Consider the following 26,601-nt stretch of genomic DNA (forward strand, 5'->3'; position numbering starts at 1 on the left):
AGAAAAATACAAAAGTCTGTCGACATAGCAAAGTGACAGTGTCATCGAAATCTAAATTTAAAATTTTAATTTTGTTGAATCCTATGAATGAACTTTGAGTTGAACTTTTCCAATTTAATGAAATTGTGACAAATTATTCATGGATGGAACGTCTCGTCGTTATAGAAACTTTTAGTTAATCCATAACCCATTCCTCTTTTTAATTTTTCTCTTCAATTTTATGTTGCCGAAGATGTGGCAAGACAATTTGCACTGTTATAATAAGAACTGATGGAGATAACAAAATTCGATATATTTTATGATTCCAAGTTTGAAAATCTATTTATAAGAATTTAGCGCACCTACGACCGGTACTTCATACAATTTACAACTATAATAACCAGCATGCTTCTGAAATTTACTTCTCCAAAATAATATTATTGATTAACTAACTTCTCTCTCTCTCTCTCTCTCGCATCCACACACAAAATAATTAAAACAAATCTTACCGATCCAACAACCCAATCAATTTACGAAAAAGTAGTTCAATGCTTCTTACCTTGTAACCGTATACAGTGGCGCCAGTTATTTGATTATATTATATCCTCTCGCCATATGAATAAATCTCCGTGGATTATATTTTTGTCTTTATTAAATGTGGTTGCCACATATTTGTATCGCCCGTTGAAAATGTATTTTGCTGGTGACTTCTGCGAAAATTGGTGGAATCTGAATTCTTTTTTGCGTTCCTAATACCGTCGTCAGCAGTCAGCATGGATCTAATTCAATAAACGTTTTTGATACACAAACTTAATTCCGTAGAATCATGAATAATTCGAAAAAGCTTTGAACAACTAAGTCGTGCCAGTTAACTTTATAACATGTAACCGAACGTAATAGTACTCAGTATAATTACACATTGTTGCAATGTAGACGTCTAATACAATTTGTTTTGGAATTTAAATTTGATCAGCAGGATAGTATAAACAGAACACATGAAATTAGTCTCCGGTTGCATAATGAAGGTATGCGCATAATTTGCAGAAAATTGTGCAAAATAACAATTAAGAAATTTGCATTTTAATCAGACGACCGTATTGACAACACATTTAACGAGAGGTTTAGCTTTATTGTTGCGTTTTATACATTTAATGCAAATTCCCATTTGCATGTGAATGAAAAACAATTTAAAGAATGTCAGTGCTGGTAGTGCTGCACTTCGAGTGAACATTTTAATTACGTTGTAAAATTGAGCAAAGTTGTTTTCAAATGGAACTTTTATTGGTGGAGGTGTATACGGCTATATCGTGTGGTATATACTCGTGTGTATGTACAACGATGCACTTTGTATGCAATTCGAATCCGGTTGTTGTTAATTTCGTAGTTTTCGTGTTAGAGTTTAGATAGTAGATCAAGCAAAACCACTAACTTTTTACGAGCCTTAGCAAACATTGCGGTTTAAAGTTCTCATTCTGCATCTTTCTTGACCTTGTACACGATGAAAAATTGAGCTTACAAGTAGGTGTGCACATCCCGGCTAAAATCAATATAAACGCAGTGCAAAACAAAAATGGTTCTACACAACAAGTGTGTTCGAATATAATGTGGAAAAATAAGATTTGATTGACATAATTGCTACTTCACATTCGTTGTTTATAATCAATATGCATATCTTACACGTACATTTTTCTACTCCGGTTTTATATAGCTCGTCTGAAACTTGTACGATACAATTTTCTACGTTGCGCATCCATAATTGTTAACATAAATGCATAACCAGTTGCATTATACGTAATATACGATCGAGTAAAGGAAATACATTTTGAAGCAAAAGTTTCATGTTACATTGCATTTAATATTCTAATGAAAGAAGGCTGTAGCAACTGTGATGGCAACGATCCGAAGACATATAGTTGTTAGTATCGCATGTTATTATATGCCAGTATAAGTAGCTTAGAAGTTTGTCCCACTTTTTGTGCTCGAGTGAAAAATTAAGGAATCCGTTAAGGAATTAAGAGTAAGAAATTCTTCAAAACGACACACTTGGAATAAAAATCCAGATCATTTCTGTATTCATTGAAATGGATTAAATTGATGAAATGGAGTTTTTCCATTTTGTTAAACAAGATTTTAGTTTGATTCAATGAGAATGAATTACGTAATGAAGAGCACATTATTATACTGACTGAATAAATCAATTCACTTTCGTTAAGCATGTGATAATAGCGTCTGAGAACATATTCCCCGAATCATCATCATTGAATTTGATTATATGGTTTTTGTAATGGAATTGGACGGATGAATGAAGCTCGGGACCATTGAATTGATGTGATAAAATGTGAAAAATTGCGGCATTTAACGTGTGGCATTTAATAATTCATAAATTTTAATTCTTCGAGTTGAGAGTAGTTGTCTTGATGACATTCAAAAATGTATTAGCAACGAAATAACGAATAAATCGCAACCATACAGCAAATCAAATTTGGTAATCCTCTTGGTCATTAGAAGGTGAAATAATAATCCCAGATCGAGAAGTAATGGATGAAGATTAATCTCATGCCAGTCATAGACATCTTGGGAGTAGAATTTTTTTCATTGAATAAAATACAGCGGTTTCACTAGCTTAGTAAGGCGTTATTACTCTATTGGTCGGTTAGAGAAAGTGCAACTTTAGAACCATCGAACGTAAATTACTTAAGGTCTTTAGTCTAACCGGAACCAAAATCTGATTTCGACCCGAACATGAACTAAGATTTTAGATTCGACCCGAACTTCAACTGAACCAGAAATTTTCGATTTCGGGCTCAACCCGAACCGCACCCGAATTTGAACTTTTTCTTTCGGTTTTGACCTAAACGTTTCGGGCCGAACCAGTTCAGGTTTGGGTTCGCAAGGTTCGCATATTATTTACGGCTGGCGTTTTAAAACAATGATTGAATCTGTTACTTCCTTTGTTCACTGTATCGCTTCACAAAATCTATTACTTCATTCGTTTTAACATATGTTTCACTATATAAGACCTTGTTACCCGCTGGTCATTTATTTTGTAATAGTTTTCAATAACAGATGATTAGGCTTGTGTGAAAGGCAGCCTTTAGAAGTAGTTGCAAAAAACATTTTCATTTTACAGATTTTGCAACTACTTCAGCCGGCTCCCAGCCTTTCGAAAGGCTGGGAGCCGGCTGAAGTAGTTGCGAAAGTTGTTGCAAGAAACATTTTCCTTTTACAAATTTTGCAACTTCTTTTGCAACAACTTCAGGAGGGTGTGAAAGGCACTAGCTAATGCCGTTCATTTAACTTTAAAAATTAAATGTCGAAACCATACTAGTCACTGATAAGATGACATTATTTATATGAAATACCTAAAAGACCTAAAAATTAAATTGAATAAACCTCAGATCTTCATTACACAATTTCTGAAATAAAATGTGGCATGACCTTCCACCTTTTATTTTCCATTTTTTTATTATTATTATTTCGTTCCAAAAATAATTTTCACTTTCAATTTATGTCCATGTGTAATATCCCGTACATGAAACCACATTGACATTTATGTCGGTTACTTGTACCACATAGTGATAAGTTCACTCGTTTGTATTTCATATATTGCTTGCTTCCATACAATAACTTTTCAGCGCGTACATATACACAATATATATTTTGAATCATGTCAGAGGTGTATTATATTCATGCCAAGCCAACATAAATTCACTTTTTATCTGGTTCACATATAAAAACGTTATTATGTCATCTTTGTATAATATTGCATCGCATAATCATATATGGTTTACAGCAATATTATAACATTCTCTCCCTCACCTAGTACTGGATATCGTACATGCCGTTTTTTTTTTCTTTCTTCCTTGTGCATGCCATACAAGCTACTCAAAATCATATATATGGATAGTGGTTGGAACTGGGACAATTTTGTCGCATACTATGGGTTGTGGAAGATTTTCCTTATTGAATTTATTGTTTTCTTTCTTATATACGTCTGACGGGCACATGCATCGTAACTGACAAAAGAACAGCGAGAGCATATGGCTTGAGTAAAATAATTGAATTTATAACATTGAATAGATGAATGACAATTTTAACGATGAGACTGTTTTGTCGTGGAATTTGTTTCAATCATAAACTCTGTTCTATCAATAAAAATGTCAATGACTCAAGTGCCTCGATTCTAAGTGAAACGAAAAAAAAAATAAAATAAAATTCTCAACAGGTCATCACGGACATTATGCATACATTTTCGAATTATATATGCAAGCTATGGCATTATAGCTGAATAAACTGACTCCCACAATCCGAAAGACACGATTACACGTGTCGCTGAATAAAAAAGAATCTCAAAATATTGAAAAAACACGAAAAACGAAAATCAATTGAATTCCAAACGATAAAAATGTAAAAATAAAATATCGAACGATGAAATGTCAATTTATTTTACTTAACAGACAATAAAACAAAAAAAAGGGGAAAAACATTAAAATTAATGCCTGCTCGAATGTAGAATATTAGAGCTTTATCATGTCGGAAAAGCTGTACAGTGCACAAGACTTGGTATATATACAAAAAATATAATACGTGAAAGCTATGAGGCAAAGAGCCATAAAAAGTAACGGCACGTTAGACAGATAAAAATTATTATACGCTGGAGTTGTACATCATTCATTCGAAGTGTTTATTAAAGTTGAAACGGTTACGGTGTGGGTGATGATGGGCATAATGGAATATTTTATTAAGTTTTTGACGAAGATTTGTATGACTTTCAGTGTGTGTGTAAAGCAGGAAGAATTTCGTTTTATTAAAATAAATTGCAACTTGGAAAGAATTTTTACCACTGATTGAATAGTGCCCCCGGTATACATCAACGCACATCGTTTTTTTTTTGTTTCGCTTCTTTATTCTGATAAAACTGGGTAAATTCAACTGAATAATGTTGAGTAACATGGCAGTTTCTAAACTTTTCTTTATTTTGTTGGTAAATAAAAAAGTTGATAACAAAGTTACGAGAGTGGATTTGAGAAAAAATATCTAGCAGAGGGACTGCCGACTTTATTGTATTGGGGTAGGTACAGGGTTTTCAGTTTATTTCGCTTGGAGATTGAAAATCTAATTTGATGTTTTGAATTATTGTCACCTTGTCCCAACGATGGGTAGATAAGCATACAAAATTCTTTTGCATTGAAAAGCAGCTTCTTTGTTAAAACAAATTCTCAAAAACAATTCTAAAAGAAAATCTTAAGAAAATCCTTTGATTCCTACAAAATGAGGATTCCATTTTAGAAAATTCTTTTCTACTCAAAACAAAACTCTTTGTTAAGAAAATCCTCTAATTCGTCGAAAAAAGTCAAAAAAAAAATCTTTTAAATTTTTGGGAATCCAGAGAAAATCCTTTGAAATTGGCAGAAAAATCCTTTGAAGATTTTCTTTTTAACCTGTTACAGGTGGCAAGCATATGACCAGTATTTATATCGGGTCTATTACTTCCATGGATCAAAGTATTTTTGATTGGTTGATTTCAAATCTTGTACTTCAATTTTTTTAACACGCATTTTAGTAAATGACCATATTATCCAGAGCTTGTCATTATTTTTGTTGTCGTTATAGATAACAGATAAACAGCCGTATGAGACAGGTTTAATAACCTTAAAAGAAAATACTTTAAATTTTAATCCCTGAAAATCAATGGCACTTTTCCGCACTTTTCTAATACCTGTTCGCTTCTTCTAGACCACTCCCCCTCTAGACAGTTGACGTTCTTTATGGACGCTACCTATCGATTTATCGATCTCTTCCGATCGAATGAGGTTTTGTATTGCCAAATTCTCCTTTCCTTGACCTTTGTACGAAAGATAGGCAAATACTTTAGTCAGATCAGTGAATACTCGCACAATACCACACATACCTAACACATAATTATATAGGAAAACCATATACGCATCCCCATCAATGCGACACTGAACTTGATACATTTATACATTTCTTGCTGCTTTCCGGCATTACATCGAATATACCCCATAAAGGGTTGAGTTGTGTAACTTTGCACAAACTTCGAATAGTTGTCCAAACTTTATAACCGTAATATATTACGTTTAAATGTTATGTCTGAAAATACACACATAACAGCATTCAAGTCCATTTTTGTTGTATTGAACAATCGAATTTAACATAAATTATGAAAGCAAAAGTTCTAGCTCATTTCGACACATTACCTAACCCAAATATGTCCATCTGAAATTACTCCGAACCAAAATGTTCGTTTCAAAATTCTTTCGGCAACGAAAATATTAATTTAATGATTTGCATTTTTCCTTTCTTTTCGTTTTTATATATTATAATGTTTAACAACGCACTCATTTCGCTCTACCTTCTTTCCATCGACTGTAGCATTAGTAGTGTAATATGCGATAGGCGGTCTAATAGCCAGAAATTATAACAATAGAAATAAACTGCTTGATAATGCTACATTCTCCGAGAAATATAAACATAATTTTATGTGAGTGTTAATTCATTGAACACAAAACATAAGTAGCGTCGATAAAAAAAATCTTTGTTGGAACTGTGTATAAGAGAACATAAATTCAACATTATAGGTCATTAGGGATATTAGCATAAAGCACATAAAAGCGAAACTGAACAAATAAATTTTGTGATATTCCGAGTAGAATGATCTCTCCTTTATACCATGTCCGTAAAATTCATTAATAAAATGCGCACCAACCCATTCATAATATACGAGAGAGAGAAAAAAAAAAATTCTGACAAAAAATGTTACATTTAAATTCAAATTAAAGACTTGTCAAATTGTGATTTAGCATTGTTTTATGTTGATACACTCATTTAACATGCATTAGATGAGTGTGGCAGAAAAAGCACAAGACCAACAGATAGAAAAAAAATAACAAATTTTGATGTCGCTCGGATCATTATTATAAAATTTGGGGTGTTTGAACAGCGCTTTTTAACGCTGGTACACCATTTGAAAATATCAACCAAGTTAAACAGAATCAAAAAAAAGAAGAAGAAGATAATCATCATCATCATCGTCAGACCCAGACGACAAGCGATTTATTTGAAATCTCTGTGTTATAGTGAACAGATACTCGTCGTTTCTTCATATTTTTTTTTGATGATGGATCATCTATTGTGTGCCAAGCCCGTGTGGATGATGTGCGATGTGTGTTAAAAATAAAATTACAATTTACTCACGCACGCCAAGTTAAATATTTTTGATGTGGCATGGCATATACATTCATAGACATTTTTATCGTCTGTGTCTGGTCAATTCACTATAGTCAATATGTTAACTCATAGTATCACCAGAAATAATGAATTCAATGCATAAGATCCTACAGCATACAGTACTGAGACGGGTTTATTTCTATACAATAACGAATATTATACGCCGTCGTCGATACCCGATAGATTTTATAGACGTAAAGGTGAATAATTTTAAGAATTTCTTTTGATGATTTGAATGAACTCGTAAATTTCGGATGTGTTGCAATATTTACTCGTCTGGTGCGTTTTTTTTCTCGTATAAACGATGATATTTGTAATGCGATGATTGAGATGTGTGTAGTGAGAAGCATTTTTAACTTCTTTGATAATTTTCCCATTTTAACGTAAATATATGGAAGCTTGAAATGTTTACTATACGGTCCATTTTCACAACGATTTTAATAGCGACGCATAAAATGAAATTTCACAGCATGGAAGTTGTAAAAATTTTGTAGTTTTGGTTTTGTGTTGAGAAAAAAACATAATTTCGAAATGGATTTCTAATTTGTTGTATATTTTGATAAAATTGCTACAAAATGCTAATTGAAACATTTTAATGTTTAACCGTGTATAACACTGGGTTCTGGTTTTCAATTCATGGAATTACGGAAACTGAACCAAACATTGGACTTCCAATAATATTTGATTTCGTGATTTTATGGCTTTGAATATATTTGTAAAATCAATTTATTGCTTCTGTTTTATTGACTGTAACATCATTTATATACCCAGTACCCGCATTTCCATACAAACAATTACTTAGAATTTTCAATTAGGAGCTAAATTACGTTTCAAATAAGGTATTTTGCTGAGCTGTATTTGACACAAAACATAAGGCTGTAGGTCAATAGCAGATGCGTGCTCTAATTCAAAGTAGAGATGACCGGGTCAACGGTTTTTGAAACCCGGCCTAAATAAAATTTTATTTTTTATAACCGAAAACCAAAACCTGAGGAAACTGAAACCTCACCTGATTCGGACCCAACCTGAATTACATTTTTAAAACCCGACGTTTCATCGATTTTCCTATGGAAACAGCGGCAGCCATAGGTGTTCAAGGTGTTCTATCTACGTCTCAATTGATTTTATGTTAAATCATAATTTGTTGAAAACACAACCCGACCTGGCCAACCGAAAATACGAACCCAACCCGAATGAAAAGTTTGAAACCCGATAGCCCAAAAGACCAATATAAATGGGAATTGAGTTAGGTTCGGGTCGATCTTGGGTTGGATTAGATGGATGGACCTAGAGACAAAGGGACAAAATCTCTAATTTCAAAGCATTTTATAATGTAAACAACTATTGGAACCTGAGCCTTCATCAGGGATACGCACTTCTATGAACATGCGAGGCTTTGAAGGTACTGAGCGCTAGTTCCATTACAACACGATGAATGAAACGTCTCTTGGGCACGACTATTCGTAATTATAAGACGTACCTGACGTTACATATGACCCTGAATATTTCTTGCAAAATGAGTAAACTTTTGCCAAATTCATGGGAATAATAATTCGGTCATCCCTATCAATAAACTGATTATCAGATTTCGTTACAAAGTCACATTTCCCAGGAATCTACAGTTTCAATTCCATGATTATACTTTCCATATGCTCGACATTATCCGCTATAACCTAACGTATATCAAATTTCGAATAAAATATCCCTTTTTAATGTGAATGTACGCTTGATTTGTTGCAAGACGAAATTATGTAAAATTGAAACAGCAACAGAAAAAGTTGTGGATCGTTAGCTCTCTTCGTTAATTAGTTCGATTATGTTAAACCGATTTCTTACCGCTAATTACCACAAACGGCGTTACACATGATTAAGTTTTTAATGAGTTTTATTGCTGTTTGTTCAGGTGTAATTGTTGTAGCGTTCCGTGATTCGATTCATTAAAGCACTTTAGCATTCAAAGTGCGACAGCAGCATTTCACATAAGAAAGTGCTTGAACATTACAATACTCACTACCAAAAATGACTTGTACTTAGCAATTTTATTTTGCATCATAAAAACGCTCATTTCGTTTAATTCATTAACTTTTTTCCTATTTTCATTTCCCTTTGTTCGCATGTTGGAGAAGTAGAGTTATATTTTGTGTGATTATGAGCATTATTATTATATGACAGCAGCAACATGATTGAAGGAAAGAAAAAAAAAGTTAATTTCATTTGCAACGCGCTATAAACATTCTTCTCATTCAGTCAATTACGCAAAAGACCGATCCCAGAAAAATGGTCGGTCTGAATTGTGTATCGTCGTGACGTAAACTTTTATTATTATTTTTCTTTCATCCATTTTTTTTCCTGCTCTCGTCTTTCTTAAAGTATAGATCCATTTTTGTTTGCTTCTTTATGGATAAAGTTATATAGAGTGAGAGAAATTATATTTTCACGCATTTTTGTTGATTTTTCCAAGTTGGACTTTCGCATACTTTATGGTGAGCTTTACACTTTTCGTGGTATGTTTTGCATATTTATATTTTTTGCCTTTTTTTAAAGAAATATGCCATTCATCCATTCTACTTGCGTCATTATTAAATTCATTCGGTGTTAGCAGTTATTAAGAAATTATGCGAAAATTTCGACACGCAAGAATTTTCATATTATTGCAGGATCAACTCATAATTTACGATTATTTAATTTCGTATGAAAAATGCACAAAGACCCGGAACCCTAAACCCGAAATACTTGAAACCGGACATAATTCTTCGGAAATGGTTTCAGAGTTGACGAATTTTCCGGGACACTTTTCGAGGGAAAACTCAAACAGACCCCGTTCTGACTAGACCAACAACAGTTCTTCCATATCGAATTTAACATTTTCCGGGAAACAATGTTGTTCTACAACTTTTCATGGCAAACAACATTGAACAAAGAAAAATCTAAAAGAACTTAAGGCGCACGGAGCCACTTTTTCGACTAATACGCGACCCCGAAAAAAATTAATTGAAAAGTCAACCTGACCCGAACCCGACGGGTTCGGTTTGAGTCGGTATTTTTTTAAATTTCGGGTAATCCGTTCATCTCTACCACTCTAGCCGTATAAAATGTCCCAAGATAAATAATAAGAAAATGTTACGCACAAATCGAGAGGTACACAACTCGGTTAAATGCTGCCACAGGGTAATGTAAATGCCGATTAAATGCTAATGGATAAATTCCTGTAAATATGGGTAATGCGAAATAATTGATGGTAACTACGAGTAAGCTGTGAAAATACCAGTGCGAACAGGTAGGAAAATGTACACAAAATGTGTAGCAAGTGAATTGGGTAAATGGGCAAATGCTGTCACACGATTTCCCCCTCGGCACAAATTCATTAAGTTGGCATTCGCTAATGTACTTCAAATTTCCGTTTCTTTGAAACATTTTTTACAATGGCGTGCTGTAGCGCTGGTTGTAAACCTGAGTGTAAATGTATGTACACGTAAACAGTACATTACGAGAATCAACCCTACAAATATCAGTAACCGAAATGCGTGTTCGATTTTTTAAATCAGAATTTATTATTTCCAAAGTGAATGGAAACGAATGTCGAATGTGTTATTATGTGCGTTGTGTGCATATTATATATCTACACCGTGTAGGACCTACACTACGTTGAGAATATTATCGTTTGAAAAAGGTTTCTCAAACATATCCCATTTTAGCTTAAATTCCTTCTTTTTTTTGTGGTATTTATCTACTCCAGCATTTCCATCTCTTTGTTTCATTCTCTTAATTACATAAATAGAAAACATAGAAAGAGCATTTTTTTTCCAGTGTTATTATCGTCCGACACAATGTCTGTCTGGCTTCGCGAACCATTTATATATTTCTTTCTGTTCTCACATCTTTTGTGGTAATTAATCATAATCTTGTTACTTGTTGTTTTAATAAAACAAAAAATAAAATTTCGGCCAGATAAGTGACTTGAGTTTAGTCAGCATTGAATTGTTCCAAAAAAAAATTTATTGACACATAAAATCTACGCCTGACGTTACCAACGCAATCATACTTATGATTTATTGTGTCTGTAAAAGGACGATGTAATCGGTTTCGTATATATAACTTTGACTTGTACCTCTGCTTCACTTTTTTCTGGGTACGTGCAACTTTACACAGAGCGAATAAAGTTAACATCGACAGATGTTGGAAAACTTTGCACTTTGTGTGTTGTGTGATTGTACCCATGAACAATTGAACATTCTCCTCCTTTACCATCACCGGATAAACTTTCTTTGAATTGTGGTTTGCATATCTTATTCATCATCACGTTCAATTGTAATACAGATGTTTCTGTTGTGCATTCAACTTCTTCTCTCTTTTTGTATTTTATTGAACTTTTCAAAGTTATGTTCTCTTCATTGTTTGGTTTAATTTCTGAATGAATTCTCTTCAATATTGTCAATTAAAAGCTGGCCTGTGTCGTACGGAAATTCCGCTATTAAAGGGAAGACAAACCATTATTGTACTACAATGTAATAGCACAAAGAAAGGATAAATTAGTTAATTAACCTTTTAGTTCTGATAGAAGTCCGTGATTTATGTGTGTGAGAGAGGGCAATTTGTCAAAAAGGTAATTTTTCATATCACACACAAAAGGCCATTCGAGTATCTGACTGGCCTCTAATTACATCGTCAAAAGTGCCAGCATGTCTATGTTAGTCTAATTTTAGTATTAGACTAATCAGAGCGACATAGAAAGCGCCAAATTAAATTACATAGAATTAACCACTTGACTATCAAGGGCCTGTACGTATGTGTTTCCATCAAATTCTACACACGCACATAACACACTGGTTCGGATTATTATCTTTATCTACATTTCACACATAAAAAAGCATATGAAACTGGAGTGTAACATCCTTCCTCATCTATTACAACCATTATTTTGGATATGCCGTTTTCTTATGTCTAATTTATGTTTTTTCTGCCACAATATTTCACACAAACATTTTTTTCTCCTGGCTTGGGTTCTCTATATTCGTTAAGGGAAATTGATAAGGTGACCAGGCCGATTCAAGGTGGTCGTTACCATTTTTCATACGATATGTATTCACAATCGAAAAACGTGAAGGATTGACCCAACTTTAGAAGAGAGTCTAAGACAAACGGCTACACATCATCTGATATCGACAAAGACAAGAATAAACGAGCACTCGCCAGTGTTGTCTTATACATAGAAGAGTGGGACAAAGCAATAGAAGTAATAGATTTTGTATCAAACAATAGGAGGCACTATTGAAGTAATAGATTTACCAATTTTGTTGCAATACGCTTGTCGGTTTTTATAAATGTTAAGAATATTGATAATTAGCGTAAATGAGGATTGTATCCTTACGAAGCCAACAATGCTAACCGAAAACATATTCGATAAACGATCACGTAATAAGTCTGAAAAATGGTACACGCGTAATGGCAACAGCTTACTAACTTGCACGTAATGCGAGCTATTCGGTTGATGCTTAAGGAATTTGTATGATGAGAAAACGGTAACATGTCCATGGCAGTTTCTAGCATCAAAGTGGATTACATTATTTCTATGAATCATGAGCATCTGTGGCACATTTTTTTCGGGGTTTAATCTCACCCAGCCATTTAGTGTAACGAAACATCACACTGACTGAGAAACAAATGTCTTATTTATGTTAATCAGTTGAGTTAAATTCGAGAATAATTCATATCTGAAATATTTTTTCGCCTGATGATTAATCGTTATCAATTTGTATTTTTCTCTTAACTTAGATATTCATTATTCCGTACACATGCAATAGTCGCCAAAATATTATCTGTGACGTGGTTTTTTTTATAAAGTTGAAACAAAACAGAAAAAATTCTTATTCGTAATAATTATGTGGCGCCGTCTCGAGCTTTAACTATTAGGAATAATGTACGGATAATGATGTATTGACCTACAGTGATAACCTTTTATTTATTTAAAACAAATTCGCAAACTCTGCGTTCGTAATTGATATTTTTGTTCCACTTTCATTGTGAAAAGTTCGAAAATGATAAAATTAGCTGAATCAATTTATGAAATGAAATGAAAATTATAGGCTAGAGGAAGTGGCTGTTTTTGAATCATTTTAAATTTGATAACTCGTTTCCGGTTCCGGTTAACAAGGTGAATGCGACTTTGTGAGATTAGCAGAATTTGATAATTGGATTGAATTTGACTTACTAATGTTTGCCGAATAATAAATTAGCAAACTTGTCGGATCTGTTACTTCTTTTGAGTATTTTCAAGAGGTCGATACCAAATTTGTTACCTCATTAGTTTTCTAATAAAACCAAATGAGTCAAAACGTTAAAAGTTAAAATCCGAAAAACAATACTTTCGTTAGAAACTGTTGTCAATTCGCTGCGGGTGATTTCTTTTCAGACTAAAACGTTTTGAAATTCGTGTAAAATCAGTTGATGCTGAACGTTCCCCGTTGATAAAGTACAAAATCCTCTGTCACCAAAAGAAAACTCTTTTGAAAAATTTTGAAAACTTTAGAATTCTTTCATCAGAAATTCCTCAAAAAATCCTTCGAAATTCAACAAAAATCCTTAAGACTTCCTCAAAAAACCTTCAAAATCATAGAAAATCCTCAAGAATCATAGAAAATCTTCAGAAAATGTTTCCTAAGGAAGGTACGGGAAATCTGGGTCATGAATCCGATTTAGCTCGATTTTCCGATTCTATTTATTCACGATTTGACGACTCGTCTGGTTGTTTTTATTAAAACTAAATCGAGATTGGATCGAGATTATCATTACTTTTCTGGTATTTATTCGACCACATCGAACAATTCACAAATATCCGCCCACAGCTTACGGCTTTGGGAACGACACCTTAGAAATATTTGCGAGAATACAATGCCCGGTAATTATTCATCACAAATCTTCATCAGGACCACTTAGTACGGTTACTGAAGCCTCTAATTACTAATCTTTCGTCTGCACGATCTTATTTATTTACCCATCCCATCTCAGATGCAAAATTAATGTGAATTTAAAATGACATTCCGCACAGAAAACATCTACGTACAATTTCGAAGGTTTTCTTTTTCTTTTTCTTATTAACATCTATTTCATGGGTCAGTAACTCTTGTAATGACTTTTACAAGTGTGACTATATATAACATTGCTACAACATTGTCTTGATGTTGTTGTTTTTTTTATATAAAGCAAGACATTCCCTTTCGCTTTTCGACATTATTTTCGGTTCTTTTTTTCTCTAGAGTATAGGAAATAAATTCATAAATCAACTAAGTGCCTATACATTATGGACATATAGAAATGTGTATGGTAGACAGCGAAATAATAAGAGAGAAAAAAAACTTTCTCTAATATACTCACATTAACTGAATATGAGATCTTCAATAAATTTTGATTCCTTATCATTCAAACAAATTAACTATTTTATCGGGAAATTCTTGTTTATATAAAATAGTCAGAATATATACTTATATGGTCTGTTATGGGTCGGTATATAGATAATTCTAATGTTTAACTAATGATGATGGTGGTATATTAACAATCATTACGAATACACCGAAAAAAAATACGTTATCTGTCTGCTCGCCATGTGTATTTACGAGCATAATATCTATAGCTGTGCTAAGTTGGGCTAAACATTCCGGGGGAAAAAAAACTTTGCCTATGTTTTCTTGAATGAGGTTGAATCATCAATTTTGTTTGTCTGTGTACACGTTGAGCATACATTCATTTTTTTTGGTTCTCCTATACCAAAAACTCAAGTATTACTCAAAGATGTAAAGATATGTGGTTAACAGTTTTTGAAACGGGCATGTTTTTCGTGTTCTCCCAGCAAAAACATCATCATAATATTGAATGTTACTTGATTTTGAAAACATTTCTTTTTCTTCCAAAAGTGATATTTGCATTCAATGCTTTATGCTAAGCAATTGAATATATATTTTTGTGTGCCAGAAGGTACACACAGACTGAATGGTATGAATCCGATTTTTTTGATGATGTAATGCTTTCAATGCTTCTGTAAATAAAATCATAAAATTGATTGCTGCAATAATGCGAAAGCTTCTGATGTTCGACTTTCGCTATTGACTTGTTGTCAACGTACTGAATGAGCTCCATTCCAGAAAATTGGACTCAACAGGACATTTTTTGATAATCGCTTGAAACTCCTTCATACTTCATTTTTCGAATTCAGGCCAAGTGACAATGGAAAAACCTACCACCACCCATAGGTTGCAAGAAAAGTATTGCTATCAGAGTTTAAGCGATTGAAATTGTAAAGTTAATCCCCGAGTAATGGTAGAGAAATTACGTTAGTCTTTTACAGACGGCAATGAAATCGTTTTACTATTGCACTCAGGGCCTATTTTCAAAATTTATTTCATGAACTACATTAAATTTACGAAATTTCACAACTTTCACGAATTTCACGAAAAATAGTCACTAATTGCACTTCATTTGAAATTTTATTAGTTTTGCTATTGCATCTATTACTTCATTTGATCCATGTATTTTCAAGAGATTGATTTCGCATCTTTTACCTCATTTTTTTTACATATTCTTTTGATATGAATTATCGCATTACTCAGAGTTTGTCGTTTATTTGTGAAGTCTTAATCGATAACAGATGAAAGCCGTCCGTAACAAGTTTAGTGAAAGGCCTTTCTAGCTCAATCGGCAGAGCGACGGACTCACTGTTTATAGATCAATTTCAATAGCAAAAAAAACTTCCTTCGGAAATTTTTCTGTAAAAAAGCGTCGGAATGCACATTGACATGTTCCTTTCCTTACCCATTTAATTTTTTCCAAACAGGTTAAAGCTCTTTCCTTAAAAATCAAGCAGTAAAGGGTTGTGATAGCTGCTTCCGTTTCTACAGACATCCTACTCGTGTTAATGAGTAAAGTGAAATTCGATTTTTTTTTATTAAATTCTGCTTTATCGTTAAACAGAAGCGCATTACATTACATGGTGTTGAAATTCAAATTGCCGATGAATTTTAATAAACTTCACCTCCTCCATCTCTTAATACCTAACTGAACTTTAATACGGTTTCTGACTGCAAATATGAAAATCAAAATTCTTCATTCAATTCGGTGCTGTAATAATTGTTTCTGAAGAAACAACATAAACGTGACACAAATCCCTGTGGGCAGTCCGATCGGAAACTTTTTCCAATATTTGTTTCTTGTATATTTCATATTGATATGCCGTGTAGCTCTATGTTGGATTGCACGAAATATACGAAATGAAGACAGAAAAAACAACGAAGTTTCTATAACCGCACAATCGATATTATTATTATTCTGATGCATGGATGTACCCATCGGAATTTAGCAAAAAAATATAAAAAAATGAAATAAAAAAAGATGAGATAATAATAAGTGGAAGATACAACTTTAAATAGCAATAAACAGTTGAAGGTTATTGCGAAATCGATATAATGCGGTTGTGCACACAATACCAATAAAAACGTTAAATAAAATAATAAAAAAAATGTTTATAGAAAATATAAATCAGAAACTAATCAATATTTATCAATGTTATGTTTCTCGCTCTCTCGTGATTTGTTATGGTTCTGTTGGAATTTATTCCATATTGTGAAATATAAGCCGTTTTCTTATGGCGCACATAATATACGTAAGGGATCATCCGTATCAATTTGGATCATTCGGATATTTGAAAATATTTTAACACGAAAGGAGCACACAGTGTCATCGTATAGAGACACATAAAAAAAAGTTTTGAATTCATACCACAATTTTACGACAATTATTTTCCTTTTTATTGTGCATGAAAAACTGATCTAATATTTTATCGTTCTTGCGAACAAATTTCTACAATAAAATTTTTGGTCATTTGAAAGTTCGGTTTGATGGTGTTCTTGAAAGTGAATGACTCTTTCGCATTATTTCGCAGACAAAAATCGTATCACGAAATAATAAAATCTGTTACTTCAGTTGTTTAAAGTATTGCCTGTAATGTAATGTAAAATCTTTTACTTCATTAGTTTCAACTAAATTGTTTGTCATATGAGATCTAATTAGTTGGAGTTTAACACTTATCTATGTAGTAATTGTCGATAACAGATGTCCATAATGTAATGGCAGTTTTACTCTTTGTTCACTACCCGGCATTTTACTGTTGCTCTGTACTCTATATTTTAGCTCTAGACCGTTAAGAACATAGTTACTTTATGGAAACGGTGAGGGTATCTGCATTATGCATGGTAACAGTTCTCATAACATCAGTTCCCATAGCAAAAAGCGAGAGCTGGTTCTCCCTACCGAACCTTATGTATTCTCTGTGGGTACATCTTTTCGGTGATTTTGAATCCTGCACACACTTGGAAGGTTTGGAGAATGGAAAACCATTTTCCAATATTTTCTTGAGTTTTTCCACATTTTGACAGATTTTCCTTAACTTTCCCAAAAATATTTTTTCACTGATTTGGAGCTTTCAGGACTTACAATTGTACGTCAGTAAAATGGGAAATTGACCTCATAAATAAATTAACGTTAACGCAACGTTCTGCTGTGTGTTTTCCCTATAACATCCTTTGAATACAAAAAAAATCGATTAACATTTTCATTGTGAGACATGGCTGTAAGCGTCTTTCCTCTATATAAAGTTTCTATAATAAAATGAGGAAGAAATGTCCTTGCATCTCCTTTCATGTTTGCAAAAAATCGTTCCTTTGGCCTCTTTAATTTACCAAAGCGTTTTAGTGGTGTCCGCCTACAAAATCTGACCTCTGTTTCGGAACCTTTTCTATCTGAAAGTCGGACACGACAATTAAATTAATTTATTCTCATTCGAATGCTGACTGAAGATAATTTATAAAATATTTGTAGCATTCTCATCGGTCAAATATTTCGATTCAAAATTACCATAAATTCTATTTCACAATAATTTCAGATGGAATATCTCCATTAAATCAACCTAAAAATGATTTATAATATTTTATGAAGGTATCGTTTTGTACCGTCGGTATACAATGGTTCGATAATTAATTTACAAAAAAAAAATTGTTTCGTTCAAACAATCGTGGAGCAAATTCATAAATGCAGGCCAAATTATTATACCGTATACACGAATCGTTCAATGCACGACAACATCGTCTTGTACAGTTCATGAAAGTCAACTTTAAATTAATACACATTGTTAACCCGCCGCAAGAGACCACATTTGGACAAATTTTTGTCTTCCTTCCATATGCATTCAAAGTTGATGTCAATTAAAATTCGTATAATAACGGTTAACTGTGTGGGGCAAATGAATTTAAATTTAAATTAATTTGAACATTTTGTGATTCTTCGTTGTCGTTCTTTTTTTTCCTTTCGTCAACGACGTGCCCAATTTCAGTTCAATGATTTTCCATAGATGGATCCAAAAATAATTAAGTTTTTGTAGTGAAATGTTGCGAAGAAAAAATTGTAAATTGTCAACATTATGCGATAGTGTCAAGACATTTCAATGGCAAAACACCTAAATTACATCAACTCTTTTTTTTAACATATATGATGCCAAATACGGTGAATCATACGAACTTGTCGCACAATTCTGTAAATGGTTTCCTTCAGGTCGTTTATTCAAGAAAAACGCTTAACACACATTATTTGTGCTGCTCATTAAAATAATAATTGCTGTTGTGTTATTGTCTATTCATAAGTGTGTGTAGCTTGGAAGAAATGATTTTTTTAAATTTTTATTTAAATACTAAAGTTTAAAAAGATCAAATTAGAAATCCATTCAATGTGTAAAGGTGAATAAAATATTGATGAAAAAGACTACTGCTGTGCCACTAAATAAATTAATTTTTATTCATTTAACAAATTGTACATCGAAATGCATGAGTAATTAACGCCAACCTAACACCGTATAAATATTTTACAAAATATTACGTAAAATAAAATTAGAAAAATATACAAAACATACAGACAGAGACCCAAAATGCACGCGTGCATACATTTAAATATTTACTTTAATTTCAAAAAAATAATTTTTTTCTTTTACAAAATTCTTTTCAGACAATTAAAATGGGAAATCGAGATATAAATGACTCGTCACTGGAACGACCTGGTGTATTGAAAGACGTTAAGGTAGTGATGGTGGGACCGGCCAAATGCGGCAAAACGGCGTTGGTTCAACGATTTGTTAATGATACATTTTATGATGTAAGTAAATTAACTAAATTTTACTAATAATTCTGTGCGTGTTGGTGGAGAATATTTAGACGAAAACAATTTTCGTGTGAACGATCGAAGAAAGATTAAAAAGTTGTTTGACGCACTCTCAAACAGATTGAACTAAATTACGGAGAATTAAATTGTTTCTTTATTGCGTTGCTAGCAGTAATGAGAGCGAGATGTTCATTCGGTCAATTTGTAAATCGAAAGTTTCAAATGAGAAATGTTATCAGTTAAAACGTATGATGCCTGTTTAGCTGAAAGAGGGATCACCTAAGTAATCGAACTATATAAGTTCGAGTCACTGCCTGTCTTTGGGAAAGTCAAGCAAATTTTCTTTAAATTGTTCGATTTCTTTGATTATTTTTGAGTTTGAGAAAATCGAGAAAATTAGAAAAATCAGGAAGATCTGGAAAATTTAAATTGTTTCAACAAATTTTCTTAATTTTGACGATTTCAAGAAAATTCATGAATTTGAGAAAATCAAGAAAATTTTTCTCAAAGGCAGGAAGCAAAGGGCAAAATTCTGGATGACTTTCGTGGAAGTAAATATAGATTTTCCGTCAAGTAGCTTCCTCTGTGTATGGAAAACTAAACACAATTCGACGGTACTTAAGTAAATTAAGGAAGATCGCAAGGTCTTTATATACTATAAATGACAGCCTTAAACGTTCAAGAAATGATCGCAATATAATCACTAGGTCTTGTACTTCTTTTGTTTATGATAGTGTCGTAAAGACTTTGACAAAATCGAAGGTTAACGTTTATGTTTGTCGTATTGTCGGGGTCTGTTAAGACTAATATTTAATATAACACGTTCAATAAAGACTAACTACCAGAGACTATTTTTCGAAAATAATTTACCCATTATGTTTAATATTAGAGAAAATGATGGAAAACTGAAGTCATTTCGAGAAAAATTTAGGAAAATGTTTTTCCAAAATAGTCTCTGCCAATTACTAATAATCAGAACACAAATCTAATTAATCCACTCGTTTACTACCCAACTATAGAAAGTTGAATAAACTTGACTCGGACAAGAGCATTACATAAAGACACTAAGATCAACAATAACTGTATTGATATGAACGCTTCTACACACCATTGAACCTAATCCAATATTGTTTTGTATTTATGATTGAGTCATTTCAAAAATATTATAATTGAAATAGTGTGACTACCGAAAACAAGAAAACTCTGATTGCCTCTTATAGGCTGAACATTTTGATGACTTTTTTAATATTTCCATTTTAATGGACATTGAAATCAATGTTATTATCTTTACGTTACAAATAATGTTCTAAGCCGATTGACATGCAATTTTATTCATTGTTTCATCCAAATAAATTCCATAACCGAATAAAAAAGCGTTTCTCACATGACTGGGCTCGGTAATGATCTATTTATGCGAAGATCATGTTTTTATGCGAAGATCGTGCGGTGTCTTTAAACGATAAAATAATTCATCATCCGAAAAGACGAACAATGAACAAAATAAAATAAAAACCGAGGCACCATATCATTATCTCCATTAACCTATCAACGTAAACTGTCATTAAATATGTCGTGGTGGATGGCTTTAATTATAATGTTACATTCTATTTGTTTGCCATTTTTTTTCTCCGAGTTGTTCTTAGATTTGTTGAAATGTAAAACAAAATCAATGACTTGGACTTTTATGTGTGAGGGCATTAAATTACCGTGGGAAATCGGGACTGATATTCTATTTAGAAGTCAAAGTAATAGAAGTCTTCTGAGTCTTCTATTGTCAAGCTGTAAGATTATAGAGTGATTCAGAAGATCTAATCAGATGTTTGTATTTTTTGAAATTGGATTTTGAAAATCTGACCTTTTGTGTTAAATGGTGGGAAGAGATGAAAATCTTCCAATTCTCCATTAAGAAAGCACCATTCCCCAACCACTAGTTACATTTTAACGGTTTATAAACGCCCACTGTTTACCATCATACAATAAATGAAACTCAATCCATTCGTTCCACATGCCTACTGTCTTTACGTTTCCCTTGTTGACAACGTACTCCACTAATGAATGACTAACAAATCTGCTACTTCTTTTTGTTACAAGTTTTTCGTCTAGCGTCTAGCGTTTGAAGTTTGATGAAAATCTTTTAGTTCTTTAGTTTTACTTCACGTTGTTCGTGATCTACAATAGCAGCTACTATTTAAGTGAACACCGTTATTTTTGTCGCAGTTGTCAATAACAGATGACTATGCTTACCGGATAAAACGTCATTTCAAAACAATTCATTCACTTGTGGCAGTGACGTTACCGAACATAAGCATACCGTAATTTTGTATTCACGTAAATGCGGAATGAATAAAATTGAATTGGATTGAAATTGTTGGAACTTTTGATTCTTTCGTTGCATAATTTCAATATTCCTTTCACACCACCACATTCAGCAGTGCAACTTTTTCAATTTTGTCTAATCATCTCGAGAATAATTTCCATGTCAATTAAATCGATTGTTCATGAAACAATGGTGTGCTAGAGCTATATTTCAGACATATATCTGCAGATATTCATTCAATCATTGAAGCAGATTGCTATCTTAAGATAAGGTTGCGTAGCTTTTGTTGTTTCGTCATAATGCAGTGAGTCTTTTCGGTATATTGAAACAGTCGAAATGATTAATTTACCACTTGAAAGTTGTTGATAATAGAACATTGAATCAACACAGTTGAAATGTCCTTGTTTGGATGTTTCCGTTGAGAGTTTAGGTAATTCAATTTATCGTTTATTTTGTTGTTGGTTACCCAGACCCTGAGGACTGTGTACCTTAGGGAAACAAATTGTTGTTATTTTGTGTTATAATTTCATTCAAAGTATTACAATAATTTCCAAAAACAATTTTTTCCCACCTTTCTATTTTAAATAAACTCCATTCAATGAAAAGAAAAAATAATTCCCATCTCCCCTGCGTCCTCATCTTTTCCATCATAATACTTCATTTATAGTCTCAACAGTCTTGAATACAAGATGATAGATAATTTATAGGAACACACACCCATCTCAATTGATTGCGATTACCTTTTCGTTTGACAGTAATTGTTTGACTGAATTTTCAGTTAGCTATCATTGATTCATTCCTTTCTTCAATTGTGTACCGGTTTCGTTTTACCGCGTCGTTTATTATTTGAGAATAAAAATTTCATTCAAAACATTACTACGCTACCCATACTGCAGCTTATAAAACGACACACATAAATAATTGAAAACAAATAAAAACCGAACAGAATTCAATGAGAAATCAGACGAGGGTATGTGATACCTTTACCGTATACCTACATTTTATTGTAAGTAGAAAGTCAGGTTTAAAATTCGAAAAGATAGATTGGACGAAAACTGAGAAACGGTAACAAATGGAAAACGATCTAGTCGTCAAATCTGTTACTTCTTGTGTTCAAAGTATTGCTTAAGTATTGCAGTTGAGCAGTCTAATCGCTACGATCTCGAATCTTTAAGATCAAACTTATGACGGTCTAAACCAGCCACACTATATAAGTCTCGATATTTCTTGCGAGTCTAAAATTTGCGGCGGCCCACTTTGCGAACATAGTTCTGAATTTCACTTTTCGACATTCGCACCTGTTCTTCGTACATCTTTTTTTTTCCATTTAAAGCCTTTCAATATACAATCTAATTCGTTTATGCCGAGGTGTAAATAGATTTTTGCTTTGAGTCGACATAATTTTCCCTTTTGTAAAGTTTCAAGTAAAAAGGGGGAGTGGGACTCAAATAACTGGTTTACAAGTGACTGAATATAAGAGTTCATATACATAATGAAATTTGCACGGTTAATGTACTTATAAGATGCTGTGATAGAAGTTTCCTTCTATGTAACAACACGAGTAAACGAACGAAAATTGCAAATTTATTGAAAGTTCAATGGAAAATAATTAATATTCGTCGATCGAGTGAGAGAGATTGTTCGTTTTCATTTTTCCTAATAGAATTTCATGTACCTGAGCTCTTGTTAGATCTATTCATTAGGTACAATTAGATGTGAATTAGAGATGTGATTTGTTTTCGATGTTGCTATTAGTTATGCCGTGCAGTTTAATGGATTTTTTTTTTGCTCTTTGCATTCCACATTCTTATTGCTATACGTTCCTCCTCTCTGCCTTGAGAAAATTCTTAACGTGGGAACATTTTTATTTTCTTCTAATTCTGTTGGATTAATACCGTTACAAATTAATAAACGTATTAAAAATTGCTGTATTGCGTTGTATTTTTGCTTAAATAATAATTTTATTACTCTTCACACTGACTACATTTATATAGATAAAACTAGGTCCCATCACTTGGGTGGGTCAGCTTCCTTCACGGGATATTCTTTTCAGTAAATTTTTAAATTTACAAAAATTATATTTGACAGCAGACCGTGAGTTTTGTTCGTTCTGTTCGCTCTATGTGTCCCACATACATAAGAGTAGCGACTCTCTTTACATTTATACCACTCCAAAATACTCCCACACCTCACTTCTCCAATATTATCCATGAAAGAACTCAACATCAGGAATTGTATTCTTCGTCGATTAAAACAAAAATTTTGTAAATCATCCTCAACTGAACACAAGTTATCGTAGTAGCAAGCGTTCCGGGCCTTTTCTGTATTTAACGTTTTTCAAGCGATTTTCTGTCATAAGACCCTGACTTTCAGCCAAGGGAATTATAATGACTCGGTGTGAGCTGTGAGTTGGATAATTTTACACACAGCTACCCATTCAAGTGATCAGAGAACAAGTAATTAGACATTATGCTAACATAATAACGATAATTTTCGTAAGACCGCGTATGCATGCTGTACATTAGTACGAAAGGTATTTTAATTTAAGAAGAAGAAGAAAAAAGTTCTGCGAACATCATTCATGCAGGCAGAAGCATACACGTAATTTTGTTGTGTTGTTAAAACGTACATTATTCTCGTGCAATAAAATAACTTCGCTTCACTTCGCTATTGTAAAATGAAAATATTAAATTCGTTTAAAGAATGGGGATGATATTTCATTACAATAATTGAAGCAGCATGCAATAAATAATATTTCCTTTTACTTCTTCATGTTTTTCTGCTGTTTTTGCACCAGCCGTTCATTATAATAGACTGTACCTTCCCATGCAAATTGGACATTTTAATGGGGGGAATACAATTATTATCACATGGTTTTCTGAGAGTAACAAGAAAAATGAAAATACCTTAGATAGCAGAATAGGCCGGAGCATGAACAGTTACAAGCATTGTACGGAAGAGAAACAATGGATCCAGCAATTTGATGCGTGAGAACTTGCTTTAGTTGGGACAGTTTCTGGATACAGAAGAATCACTCAGTCTGAATCTGAATTATCTCAGCGGTGACAAATAAGGTTAAAGTTGGTGAAGTACAAGATTTTGTAAAGGGCGACGTTCAAACAAATGAAGATAATAGACAATATAGAAAGACATGGCACTCTGTTCTTCAATTAGTCATCTGTTATCGACAAACACATCAGATGAAATTTCTCATGTTTTGTCCTTTTTGGCAAAATAAATGTTAAAATGGATGAAGTAATAGATTTTATATTTATCACTAGACGACATATTTTAAACAAACGAATATACAGAGTTAGTCATAACAACGTGACACGCTGTTCTTCAACAAATGCTAAGTGTAACTCGACCGAAATTATTTAAATTCTCAAAAATGTCTTATCTCTCCATTTTATGACAGCACTTAATTTAACCACCGTTCATTGTCTCATCTAATAAAATTCATTCGACGAAAACATATACATGTAAATATTACGGACGGATATTAACCCGAAAGGTCATCGATAAAGTTATTACAGAGTTGCCTTAACAAATTTTTGCTGCTGAAGATGTTGAAATATATCGTGCCGTGTTATTAATCATAACTTTAGCGTTATCAGAACGCCGAAACCAGTTTCCACAGGCATTCAGACACGCTGGTAAATGATCATTTATTAATGGTAAAACACACACAAAATCTTGGCTATCATCTAAATTTTTAAAAATCTTTTTTTTTCGTATATTTGTTGAAAAAATATTTGTCGTCTACATTTCTTTCTGAAACCATAAAACACAGCGACAACATTCTTCGACTCGATTTGAAAATTTTTCAAAACTTTTTTTTTATTACAAACATTCATCACACAACTCAACAAAGACACAACAACAGACTTTTTCATCATTAAAAAACTGCTTTTTTCTCTCTCGTTTAAAAATTTGTTTTTTTCGGTTTGTTTGTTTTTGTGATGCCAGTGCTTTATGCTGCATTTTTTTCCGCTGTGTTATTTAATTATTATTATTACCGTGTGTGCTAACTGATTTTTCTCTTCGATTATAGATGTAGATTCGTCGAACAGTAAAAATAAATTTACATGAAATCCTTTCACTTTATGATTAGTATGTGCATACAGCACACACGCAATTACACTCTAACGCTTTTACATTCACCTAGACATTGAGAATGCAATTATGATGATCAATGATCAACGCGCGGTTTATTTAATTGTTTGATTGCTCGGAAATATAGCAATTATAGAAACGTTTTACGTTCAAAACATCCATCTATAGTACACACACCGAGCGGTTTCTTGTTATAAATTTCTTCAAACGACTTTTTAATTGACCTCATCAGCTCACCGAAAATGGACTTGAGTCGAATCTAATGTATGTTCGGAATACGGCTCCTCTGTATTCGGTCTACTTAGACAATTCAAACGATTAAATTGTGCTCTCGGTTCGAGTTCAATTAATTGGAAAATATAGGCGGTGTGTTCCACAAATTGTTTTGTAAACATGTTTGGTATGTGCATGCATGATCGTAGCCAAGGTAAACGCAAATTGTTTTTATATTTGTACGAATCTAAGCGCAAAATCTTTCCAATGTGTCCATAATTGGTATAGTTCGACTAATGAATGGACATGGGCAATTTAAAGTTGAAACGAATACAGTAGCTGGGGCTGGGTGTATATATAGCGTGTGTCTGTCCATAAAAGTTTTCAATCACGAACGTTATTAGTCTATTTTCTGACTAATTTCGATTTAATTTGTCGTAGACGATGTCTATGACGTTTTAATTAAAGATCGTAAATTCATTAACCTTCCCGAATTCAAATTTAATTCTTTTTTATGAATGGAAAATGTTCAAAGA

General features: G+C 32.9%; 1 protein-coding gene across 1 annotated transcript in view; it reads left to right on the forward strand.

Moving 5' to 3' along the window:
• LOC119071031 (ras-like GTP-binding protein rhoA) overlaps window positions 1–26,601 on the forward strand; it is a 41,345-nt gene that overhangs the window by 6,331 nt on the left and 8,413 nt on the right. The window contains exon 2 of the mRNA XM_037175626.1: window positions 19,267–19,413. Within this exon, the coding sequence (XP_037031521.1) occupies window positions 19,276–19,413 (138 nt within the window). The 5' untranslated portion in view covers window positions 19,267–19,275. The remainder of the gene's footprint in view (window positions 1–19,266; window positions 19,414–26,601) is intronic.

This window comes from Bradysia coprophila (genome assembly GCF_014529535.1).
Source record: "Bradysia coprophila strain Holo2 chromosome IV unlocalized genomic scaffold, BU_Bcop_v1 contig_106, whole genome shotgun sequence".
Lineage (NCBI taxonomy): Eukaryota > Metazoa > Arthropoda > Insecta > Diptera > Sciaridae > Bradysia > Bradysia coprophila.